The 12,458-nt window shown below is 40.7% G+C and overlaps 1 protein-coding gene across 1 annotated transcript; it reads right to left on the bottom strand.

Moving 5' to 3' along the window:
* Positions 1-9,877: 9,877 nt before the first annotated feature.
* Positions 9,878-11,930, bottom strand: LOC144715323 (transcription factor bHLH57-like). Its single transcript, XM_078590256.1, has 4 exons — positions 11,718-11,930; positions 11,328-11,645; positions 10,903-11,259; positions 9,878-10,840 (listed from the first exon to the last, which is right to left on the bottom strand). Exons 1-4 carry the CDS (start codon positions 11,739-11,741, stop codon positions 10,754-10,756), a joined length of 786 nt encoding a protein of 261 aa, XP_078446382.1. The 5' UTR covers positions 11,742-11,930; the 3' UTR covers positions 9,878-10,753.
* Between the last annotated feature and the right edge of the window lie 528 nt (positions 11,931-12,458).

Here is a 12,458-nt window from a genome sequence, read left to right as displayed (position 1 = left end):
AAGGTCATCATCAAGAGGAATAAAGACAAGAGCACAAACGTATTTTGGAGACATCTGGAGAAGGTGCACCGTAAATTTCACGACAAAATTAAGGGACATAAGCAAAAGTAGAGAACCATTCTCCACCACGAACTACTCTCCCGTAAGTTGTACTTACGCGGCATCACCATAGAGTAGACAAAAGAAGAGTTTGTTAGGTTCATCTGCGATAACAATCTTCCTTGGCATCTTGTGAAGAAGAAGTCTTTCCGAAGACTGTGGTTCTACGGGACACAGGTGGTGGGGGACATCCCTGGTCTAGATGTGGTCAAGGCGACGGCTAAAAGGATGTACAGAGATGTCCAAGGGAAGCTAGTGGAGATGTTTGCAAACGTCTCCAGCGTATCACTTACCGTGGATGCTTGGACATCCCAAAACAACATCGCCCTTTTAGGAATCACAGCCCATTGGAGCGACAACGATTGGAAGCTATGTGAGCTTCTTCTAAGATTGCGATAAATCAAGGGACCCCATAGCAACTTGAAGTTATTGATTATCGTCATGGAAGTTGCATATCTTACGACATTGAGTCGAAGATATGTGTCATCGCCACGGATAATGCGTCCAACAACAGAACAATGATGGCTTCCATTGTGGATCAAATGAAGATAGTAAACCCCCAATTCACCATGGATGGACATGTACCATGCGTTGCCCATGTACTGAACCTCGTAGTCCAGGCCGGATTCAAGGTCATTCGCAATCCAGAACCCCTTACATTGATACGTGTCCGAGATCTTCGCCTTGTAACACCATTGGACACGGAAGACCCAACTGATTCAAATGTCGACGAAGATATTGCGGCAATAGTTGCACCTTTGGGAGAAGCCGTTTCAAGCGTGAGAGCTATTGTGAATGCCATTCAGGGATCCACACAACGTTTGGAAAAATATGTTGATATGTGCAAGATGTTTGATTTACAGAATTCGAACAAGATAAAGATCAACTGCCCAACGCGTTGGAACTCCACTTTCACGATGTTAGAGCGTGCTCTTGGTTAAGAAAGATGTTCTGGACCACATGGCTATGCAGTTCCTTTCGACGTCTGCCAAAGATTACGACCTATGTCAGGAGGATTGGGAATTGATAGACGAATACATGTGCGTCGTAGGCCCACTATGCCAGGGAACTGACTTTGTGTGCTCGGCAAAGAAATTGCCAATAACTGAAGTAACGTCATTAGTGACGGAGATGACGAATCACCTTGAGCATGCCACCAACAATGCAGGGACAGCATTGGATGTTGAGCGACGGAATGCCATGCGGTCAGTGTGTGGTGTTATGCATAACAAATTGTAGTATGCAACGGTAATTTGGGGCAATAATACCGTCGCTATAGCGGCAACATTGGATCTGTTCTCAAAATTAGATGTGGTTGATCCGTCATGTAGACAGAGTGTGCTTTTCTATCTTGGCAGTTTATTGGATTCTGCAGCTACGACAAAAGCAGCTGAATGTGACTCTGAGCGGGGAGTGTTGTCGGTAAGCCGGCATCCGATGCAATATTCGTCCAAGCAGCAATATATGTGTCTGTGTAGTCGTCAACGACCACGTTCAACGCCGAGGCAAGAGCTGGATACGTATCTTAACATCCCATGCATTGATGAGGAGGACAACCCTCTAGGTTGGTGGAAGGATGTCGGGATGCGGTACTTGCCAAATTTGACAATAATTGCTCTCCAATTTCTCATGGTGAGTCCGACCAGCGCACTGGTGGAGTGGCTTTTTTCAGTTGGCCGAGGCATCACAACGTACCAAAGATCACAGCTTGATGCACAGAGCATTGAGATGTTGATGATGCTTCGCGCATGGTTCCGTCGTGTAGAGCGGGATTCCTCCGACTCTGATGATGACTCCGACGACGATGACAACTCGGGTGCTTGTGGGTTACCCTCTATCGCTTTCCATTTTTCAGAAACATGTTTCTCTTTGACTAACTCTCTCTATATTCCATGTTACAGAGTAACGGGGGGACAACATGATCGCACTGTCTCATTCACTCATACAGTCTAACGTTCATTGTAAGTCCTGTTTCTTTTTTACTCTTTCTATTTCAATTATTGTTTCAATTTTGGTTAAAAACAAAGACTAAGATAAACTTGACTCAGTTTTTTCTCTTCAAATTTTGCCGTTGAAGATGATTAGATGGTTTTGTGTATCAATAGTTTCATTTACGTCATGATGATTATGAAAGGCCATTAAAACATAAGGAATCCAAGGTTTGAGAAATACAGGGTTTTGTTTCATGGACCAATTAGTCGAGATATGTTGATGTGTTGTCAATTTTTAATATCTCACAATGGTGATCTAAATGGCCAATTAGTTTAAGTTGAGATATTCCAGCATGAATTTATCGCTCAAATAATTTTCCCAGTTTTCCATGCAATGAACAACCTCGAACAGGAGTACAGAAAATCCATGGAAACAACGCATCATCAAGCTTTATTCATATAAATAGAGGGAGAACAAGATACCATGCTTGTTTCTCTAAGCTGCTAGACTGATAAGGGCACCAGATTCGGTCAACAAAGGCACAAGCTTCCCCCCACCGTGTATGGCGATCAATGCTACAAACAAGTCAAAATCAACGCTACAAGACCAGTCAAAGTCAACGATCCGAGCACGTAAGAACATGCGGGACCAACGGTGCTTACTATCACATCCACAGATGTGTTTCCCTCCGATGAACACATTCGGAACCGTTGAGATATATTTTGGTTGAGATATATTTTGTGATATATTTTGGTTCTTATTGGACAGTCAATTAAAACTCACATCGATCACTCTATTTACCTTCAGGAAGTGGCCAGCCTTTGGTCGTGGGGGAGGCGGCTATGGTGCGGCTACGGTGCGGCGATAGTGCTTAGCGGCCTCATACTGAAGATACTTAAATTTAAAATATTCAGCAGGATTTTCTGTTCCCTTCTGCGTCGTATTGTTCGTATACTTCCCTCGTACTGAAAATACTTAAAATACTTGTTGCACATTTAAGTTGATGTCAGATCGAGTAATTAACCTCAAGAAAGAGCAATATAAATTTTATTAATTAGGGAGCCGCCCTTTTAGGTATCGGTTTTCAATATTCATTGATTAAAGTAATCAAAATTGAACCCATAAACATATTATTTTAATAGGTCATGCAATATAATAATAAGTAACAGTGCAATTTCTTATTACCGACAGCCATCCTAGAATTAATTTCACCATATCTATAGTTAAACAATTGAAATTGAACCTATACACATAATATTTCTCCATATCTATAATTAATTTTGATTTATTAAACTACCCAAATAAATTTGATTCATTAAAATGGAAATGAACTCAATTCTAATAAAAAACTAGTTACCCAGAAGCAGGAATTTTAGATTAATTCATAATCCTTACATTTTTTCGAGGATCAAATAATTAATTCTCCAATTTTTTACCGTCCAAATTTGTCTGTCCACCGTCCAGGCCTATCAGACGAACAAAATTTTCGTCCAATAGGACAAAAATCATCCCGTCCCACCGTCTAGTGGACGATTTTTCATCCTAAAAATTGTCTGACCCTCATGGATGGGACGATTTTCATCCTAGGGGACAAAAATTTCATTCGTTCATGTCCCTACACTATAATCAAAATGATACGTAGTGGAAGACATTTGTGAGTCGAATAACATCATTAAAACCATGAAACGAAGTACCTTTACACAGATCGCATCCGTGATTTCTTGGATCTGGAGTGAGCCGAGTCGAGCTACTCAAGTGTGCAACCTCTAGAAGTATCCACATGGTCCTCGGCACATTAGATTTCCTCCTTCTCATTGATGAGCCCATTCAATCTCCATCGTCATCATTACGCCGTCCCTATCGCATCGAGAGTGAAGAGGGAGTGTGGGAGAAGGGAGAAGAGGGGGAAAGTCCTTGAAAAATTATGGCATGGGTGAATTTCATTGAGGGCCTTCACCTATTTATACTAAGTGGGTATTTTTCATAGGAACCCCCAAAACTTAAGTATATATATCTACCAACGTCCAAAGACCATTTACGTGTGACCCTTTAGGCCCATGTATCAGTCTAGTTAATAACTCTAGCATCCCAACAACCTTTATTGACCTTAAAAAATAATTAACTATATCATCATATAGATTAATTAACGTCAGATCGATTAGGTTAGGTTGAGACTCCAATACGTGGGGTGCCAAGCTATACCTCGTGTTCTAGAAGATACAAAGGAGCGTGTATCGACTCACTCATGGAACATGTTCATCATCAGTTACCCTGTATGTATAATCCCTTATCCACTTGACGCTCTTTGGATGACTTAGGGTATGGTCAACTATCAAACCCAAATCAGTCATTTGAGTTAGTACTGATGCATTCAGAAATCATTGGAGAACTCTTCTCCGATATTTCACTACCTTTGCCAAGGACTTCATCGCATAGTTTTTCTTGAGCTGTCACCTCTTATACCAAGGGTGCATGATCCCATCTTGACCACTCAATCATCTTCGTGAATTTCTTGATGTACCCGAACTAAGACCATTTAGAATCCTATGATTAGAGACTCATTGGCCATAGTCAAAGTACATCCATTCGTCCATAAGACGTCTTTGGTGTCGCAGTTCTAAGGACCACTTACACAGCCATGATGTGAATCGACCTGATTGACAATTCTGTATAATACCATTCAGGGATTCGTGCGGATCAATTTGGTTTACTCTTTCCACTAAAGAACATCCAATATCTATCCTTAGTGTCTCCACACTAATGGCTACGGGACCAGCCAAACTCATCATATGAGTGAGGCTATATAGTGTTATTCTATTCAGATACTTCGATGTTCTTCTCGTGTATCCTTCGAATAGGAATGTTTATAATACATGCTTAAAGACTAGTCATCGCCATATTACGATCTCATCATAATTCACTAAGTCTGATCATGTCTTCACATACTTCATTATAAGCATCACACGTGCACTATAATAAACATGTTCTATTAATGAACATGGAACGAGATGTGGAATATGTGATTGGCTTGCCGGCCACATATATTTCCATCAGCTATTAGTATGGAAACATTATGGGCAGATAGTGGGTTCTCTATGGAGAAAGAGTTCAGGGAATTGATCCATATGAATCCCTAAACGGTATTACACCTAAACGTCAATCAATTTTATTCATGTCGCGGTTGTATAAGTGATCCACTGAAATGAGACACCAAGGACATCTTGTGAATGGACAACTACATTTTGACTATGACTTAAGAGCCTCTAATCATGGGATTCAAATAATTCATAGCTCGGATGTAGTAAGAAGCTCGTGGAGATAATTGAGTGGTCAAGACACGATCATTCACCCTTGGTATAAGAGGAGATTAACTCAAGGGAGACGATGCAACAAATCCCTGGTCATGGTACTGATGATATTATAGAAGGATTTATCCAATGATCCCTGTTGCGCATCAATACTAATCGAATAATGGATTAGGGTTTAAGATAAACCATACTCTAAGTCGTTTGAGACTCTCATGCAGATGATGGATTATACATATATCGTAACAGATGGTGGTAAAGGTTTCATGAGAGAGTTCAAACACTACTCGGTATCTTCTAGAGAATGAGGTGTAGCTTGGCACCCAACGGGCTAGAAAATTAACATATCAATTGGGAAAAATTGATCCTTATTTAATTATTCTATATGTTGATGTGGTTAATTAATAAGGTTGGTCAATAAATTTTACTGGGCCACTAAAGTTATTAACTAGAGTGATACATTGGCCTAGAGGGTCACACACATTAGGTCATAAGGGCATTGGTAGATATATTTTAGTTTGTAAGGTTTTTGAGAAAACTTAAGTAAAATATAAATAGAGAATGGGTACTCATTTCAAGAACCCAGGCCAGCCACATTTGAGAGCCCCACCTTTCTCCACTATCTTCTCCGTTCAACCAAGGAGAGCATCTTCATGGTGAGAAGATCTTCAAGATTTTTTAGGAGAGTTAAAGAAGAAGAGAAGGATATCCAAGCACCAAGGGATCGCGTGGATACTTCTAGAGGACGAACACGTGAATGGCTTCAGAACAATCTCAGAGCCTCAAAGTCATGGGTGGAACAAATTTTCCATAAGGTACATTTGATGTTTGATTTAAAAGATCGATTATGAATCTATTCATACACTTCTGCATCATGGAAACCATGTTTTCTATGGTTGAACCAAGGCAAAGAACCCAACACGTTCAAAATGGATTATGCCAAGACACCCTCATTCAATGGGTTTGACATCATATCACACATGTTTTCTCATATCAGGAATTATGATATGAAGGTAGCCGACTTCATCTGGTTCAAAACTTAAGATGAATACCTTCATACATTTAAGCACCTTGGATGTGGGCCAAATCATCGAGTCAGAACTCTATATTTTTATGAAATCTTGAGAACTAAGTTATATATCGAGTAACTATTTTTATTGGTTAAATATTGAATTTTTTTCATTTAAATGTGATGACCGGAATGGACATATGTACCTACATTAAAAACTTATATCCGAATTAATTGATTACTTTATAGATATTAAATATAGAACAATGAACTTAAATATTTTAATTTTTTGAAGAATATAATTTCAAATATGTACTAGTATGTTTCAATAATTTTCAAAATTAAATTGACAGAGGAACTACAGTTTTTGAGTTTATCTTTTATGCATTGTGAAATAAATATCAAATTTATAATTATCCCAGTTCAAAATTAAAGTAGTTAACATACCTGATCATTCTCTATCATATTTGCAGTCTTTGATCATTTGCTATTTCTAAAAATTAAAGGCTTTCTCCTTTCATGTTTCAAGCCCATATAGCATATTTATTCCTAATTTTATAGTACTTCCTCTCTCCTTTGGTTAAAAAAATTGCACCACATAGAGCAATCAACAGATATTGCCTTCAACACATTTGGTTATGACATCATCCCATCTACCTATTATTTTATGTTGTGTTGTACAACCTTGGTCTGAAGATCATAACTCGGATACTTTCCTAATATTTTTTTAGTTTTTTTGAACAAGAATCTCCCTGATAGCATCCATAAAATCCATATCATCTAGAATCATATCATTTGATGCCGGATTGAAGAAGTTATAAGCAGGACAAGAGTGTGACCCACAATTTGTGCCATCAGCAACCTTGGTCTGAATAACATAACTTAGATATTTTACAAATAGTTTTTGAAGTTTTCGTGAACATAAATGTCATTGATAAATCAAACACAAATGTTTTGCATCTAGAATCATGCAATTTGATTCAGGATTGGATAAGTTACAAAGAGAGCATCATGTTGACTTAGGATTCACATAATTAGAAACATTGGCCAGAACAGTTTTTGGATTTTTTATTATACAAGAAGTTATTTCTAATAATCATATAAAACATATATAACGTCTAGAATTATGTCATTTAAAACAGGATTAATAACGTTGCAGGGGAACAAAAGAGAAAATTATGAATTCATACAAAAGAATAAAATAGTTAATTAATGGGATGATTTATTGGAGTCTCACTTGAACATTCATCAGAAATAAACATCTGATTATTCTTCAGGTTATCCTAATTCCATCGATAAAATATTTGAAATTTTTAGCAGCAGTTTTTAAGTTAGAATCAAGAGGAGGAAAAATATGGACAATGTCTAGAAAGATTTTAATCAAATAATATTTACAACTGAAAATCTTTAATAAGTGGTGAATTTGATCCTGAGAAGTATTAAATCTGCATCGGTATACAAGCGTAGACATAGATAACAAGAATGGAACAATAGAATCTAGAGGTAGATAAAAGCAAGTGATATTGAACAAATTATACTCTTCTTTTAGTATTCAAAGTATTTTCCTTTGAAATATATCCAGTGTTTAGTCCTTATTTAAAATCCCTGAATATCAATCGGGTGAAACTATATGAATATCAATGAATTTTGGGAGATGACCTAGTTGAATATCTGATATATCCTTAACTACCATTGCAAATTAGATAACTTTTTTGATGAACTAGTTGACTTTTGAGATGTCCATCATTTTTTTAATACTAGACACTGTATAATTAAGGGAAATTGAATGACCAGAGAAAACCCAAAAACTAACTTTGCCACTGAAACATGTAGTCTTTATTTCGATTTTTATCTTATCAGACACAAAGAATAATATGATAACCTTAAAATTCATGACTAGAGAATGATGGATTTCAATCAGGAATAGAAACTAATATTTACTGAATCAATATCCATTCTATCAAAAAAAACTTGCTTTTCCTCTCAAGTCATTGAATCATCATGTGGATGCTAAACAAAAATTATTAATAGCTAAAGTTAAGGAGATATCAGTCATAAGTTACGGATAATATTTTTTTCATAGACTCTCAGTTCTAATTCAGCCATTGATGCTCTAATTAAGAAGATTTATGACAAAAAATTAAATGACGTATTCAAAATATATAATAAAATCCACATTTCATAGAAAAATATATTAATATTTGTTGTTAACTTTACAATATTACATGTTTGTCTCAGTGTTTTCCATGCTGATTAGTGTACGCAGGATAAAGCAAAAAATACAATAGATGAATTGATGATCTACTAAGATAATATTCAGTATGTACCAAGTAACAGAATCTATTTCCCTTGCTTGGCAGTGTAAGTAGAAAACGGAAAATTTAACCTTCAGATTATATCAGAGAATCTAGGTTCATATTATCGTCTAGTTTACAATATTTGTAAAAAGAGTTAAATATGAAATATAATTTTATTTGAAAACAGCAGAATTCGCACACTTCCACAAAACATCATAAATATACATATATATAAATCAAATCTCCCCTATGCGTCATCCAAACAATCATAAGTATTCTCATGAGACAAAAAAAAATGTTTATCAAAACATCTACAGAATTTAGATCATTCTCGAAATGCTGCCGAAGGCAACAAAACCCATGAAGGGCGAAGCATAAAAGCAAGGTTTGTCTTGTACTCAACATCATTTATTTCTTTCCGTTTCTTAGGGGATAAAAAAAGGATTTGGCCATTATAAATGCGAATATCTTATTTCAGCAATCCACAGTTTTGAACTCTTTCTTCTGTCGGTCTGTCTGCGTACACGGCAACGATCCCATGATAGTCTCTGTATGCACTCCATTTAATAAAATATTTCGTACCTCATCCACTCAAAAAAAACTCTGCACGATACTTGGTCTCCGATTTGACGCCACACATCACTTCCCGAGTTTCAAGCTTTTGAGGCGATATGATGTGATCTCAGAGAGAGACATGTAGAGACGTAGAGAGACATAGAGAGAGAGATAGAGAGAAGCAGAGATAGGATAAAGATGGATAGATCCCTGTCACTGGTCCCCACTCCACTGCTGCAGTAAACCTAATGGCTAGATCTCCGTAACCTCGCTTCTATAAGGAAAGAGAGATGGTTGTAGAGAGAGAGATAGAAAAATGGGTGCATGAAGATAGATACGACAAAGTTTCCCTCTCTCCCGCAGAAAGTAGAAAAGAAAGAGAAAAAGGATTGAAGGGATTGAGAAAGAATGTCAGAAAGAAGGAAAGAGATGGAGAAAGACAAACAAAAAGATAGAAAAATCAAAAGAGCATGTAAGAAGAGATAAAGACGGAAAGATTGAGAAAGACGGGTGGAGAGACGTTGAAAAGAGGAAGATAGCGAATGAGAGAGATATAAAAGGTAAGAGAGAAGTATAGAGAATATGGAAATAGGCAGAGACAGCTATGGAGTGACCGATAAGGCATGAAGATAGGGAGAGATAGAGATAGAGATAGACAGACATCGACAAAGAGAGAGAAAGAGAAACCAAAGTTACCCTCCATTTGGCGCATTAACAAGAAAGATGTAAAGATAGATATATAGAGAGAGAAAGGGAGAGATAGAGATGGAAATAAAAACAGACATCAACACAATAGAGAGAGAGAGACCAGTTTCCCTCCATTTGATGGATAACAGGAAGGAGAGACGGATAGACAGAGAGAGAAAGAGACATCGAGAGGGAGAGAGAGAGATGGAGATGGAAACAGAGAAAGAGAGAGACCAAACTTTTCCTCCATTTGACGCATAGCAAGGAAAGCTGGACAAATATAGACAGAGATAGAATAAAGAGATAGAGAGAAAGAGAGATTCCAAACTTTCTCTCCATTTGACGCATGACAGGAAGGAGAGAAAGATAGAAAGGTAGATAGATGTAGAGAGAGAGAGAGAGATGCAGATGGAATAGCGATAGACATCAACACAGAGAGAGACCAAACCTTCCCTCCATTTGACGCATGACAGGAAGTAGAGAGATAGATAGATCGATAGATAGATGTGCAGAGAGAGATGGAGATGGAGAGAGAGATCAAACTTTCCCTCCATTTGACACATGACAGGAAGGAAAGAAAGAGAGATAGATGTGTAGAGAGAGATGGGAAGGAGAGAGAGAGATCAAACTTTCCCTCCATTTGAAGCATGGCATTATGGCAACGAGGAGAGAAAGAGAGATAGATTAATGTAGAGAGAGAGAGAGAGGGAGGCCGCATCGGGAATCTGACGCACAGCAGAAAGTACTCCGAGCGAGGCAGTCCTCGGCTCAACCGCCAAGATTCCCTCCTGCTTCAACCGTTGACCGGAACCCTAATCTCTGCCCGAAGTCAACGCCCTCCCATTAACTACTGCAGTCAAATCCCGCAGTCAGCCCGACGACTCCGCCAACGCAAATATCTCGTGCGCCGCCGCCGCAACCTGGTCCCCCGTGCTCATCTCGCACTCCTCCTCCACCTGCCACGTCACCAGCCACGTCACCCAACTTTGACTTCCTCACGCCACGTAAGTCGAATTACCTTGAGATTGAAGCAGAGGAAGACGGCGTCGTCGAGAGTGGTGACGCTGAGGTGGAGCACAGTCAGCCCTAGGCTCTCCAGCGTGGAAATAGCCCTCAACAGCTGGCCCCGCCGCCGCCTCGTCAGCACCTTGAGGTTGACGTGGGTCTGCACCAGCGTGGCCTCCACGTCAGCCGCCTCTTCCGCCGACGTGTACGTCGTGTACTGCGGCGATAGGAAGAAGCCCGGCGGCGGGTCGACGGCGGCGCCGCCTTCCCATCTGAAGCGCCGCCGCTTCTCCGCCGCCAGCGAGTGGGTCAACTGTTCGAGCTCCTTGATAAAGTCAACGGCGCCGCCGACGACGGAGGCCTGGTCGCCCTGCGGAGGAGGACAGGTCAACGAAATCGGGGCCGTCGGATCGAGATCTGGCGGCGGCGGCGACTTACGCGCTGCGCGAAGGAGGCGGGCATGAGAGAGCGGAGAGCGGTGAGGTGGTCGTTCATAAGGCGGCGACGGTTGCGTTCGACGGCGATGTGCGTCATCCGTTGGCTCTCCACGTCGTCCGAGTGTCTGGCCGTCCGACGGGGGCGTTTCCGTTTCCGTTTCGACGGGGCGGCGGCGGCGCTTGCCGGCGGCGGCGGCGGAGGGGCCGCCACATGGCGGCGGAGGCGCTCTTCTTGAAGGCGTAGTAAGAGCTGGAAAGCGCCGACCTCCGGCGGAGGATGGGCGGCCATCAGCGCTGCTTGTCCTTGTTCATCCAAGGGCTGCGAGAAGAGAGATTAAGAAAGAGAAAGTAGAGAGAGAGAGAGAGAGAGAGAGAGAGAAAGAGAGGGGACCTGGTTGAAGAGGCCTTGAAGCATGGAGGAGTTAAGACGGAGCAGGGTGGCTTCTGTTATTCTTCTTGCCCGACAGCGGCTAAGTACCTGGAGAAGTAAATGCGAGAGAGGAGGGGAGGAGGGAAGGAGGGGAAACAGGGAAGGGAGAAGGAGAGGGTTTGAACTTTGAAGGGTGAAATAGCAGCGGCCCACGAGGCTGCAGAGCGGGCTGGTTCTGGCCTTGCGGGGGGAGGGGGGGGATTGATTACAGAAGAGAGAGTGAGAGAGAGAGAGAGAGAGAGAGAGAGAGAGAGGGGTCTGGGCTAGGAAGGGATAGGGACCGTGGAAGAAGATGACAGGTCGGCCATGCATCATTGCCGCCTGCTTGGTCGCAGGCTTGTCCTCTTCTCTCTCTCTCTCTAATCTATCTATCTATCTCTCTATCTAGCGATCTACCTATCTCTCCATATAGCTGTTTCTACCTCTTTCTGTCTCTTTCTATCTCTCTCTCTCTCTCTCTCTCTCTCTCTCTCTCTCTCTCTCTCTCTCTCTCTCTCTCTCTTTCTTTCTCTCTGTCTTACTCTCTTCCTTTTCTCTCTGTTTCTTTCTCTCTCCTACTCTACCTTTTCTCTCTCTCCTACTCTCTTCCTTTTCTCTCTCTGTCGCTTTGTCTCAATCTCTTTCTCTTACTCTCTGTCCCTCTCTCGCGGTCTCAGTCTCTTTCTCTTACACTCTCTCCCCCTTGTTCTCTCTCTCTCTGTC

This window comes from Wolffia australiana, chromosome 18, assembly GCF_029677425.1.
Source record: "Wolffia australiana isolate 7733 chromosome 18, ASM2967742v1".
NCBI lineage: Eukaryota > Viridiplantae > Streptophyta > Magnoliopsida > Alismatales > Araceae > Wolffia > Wolffia australiana.
This window is presented reverse-complemented; position numbering and strand designations above follow the sequence as displayed.

Excerpts from the sequence above, each read along its gene's own strand:
- LOC144715323 (XM_078590256.1), bottom strand. The coding sequence starts at position 11,741 with ATGCTTCAAGGCCTCTTCAACCAG. Across the intron at positions 11,260-11,327 it reads CCGCCTCCTTCGCGCAGCGC|GGCGACCAGGCCTCCGTCGT; the intron begins GTAAGTCGCCGC and ends CCTCCTCCGCAG. Across the intron at positions 10,841-10,902 it reads TCCTCTGCTTCAATCTCAAG|GTGGAGGAGGAGTGCGAGAT; the intron begins GTAATTCGACTT and ends GTGACGTGGCAG.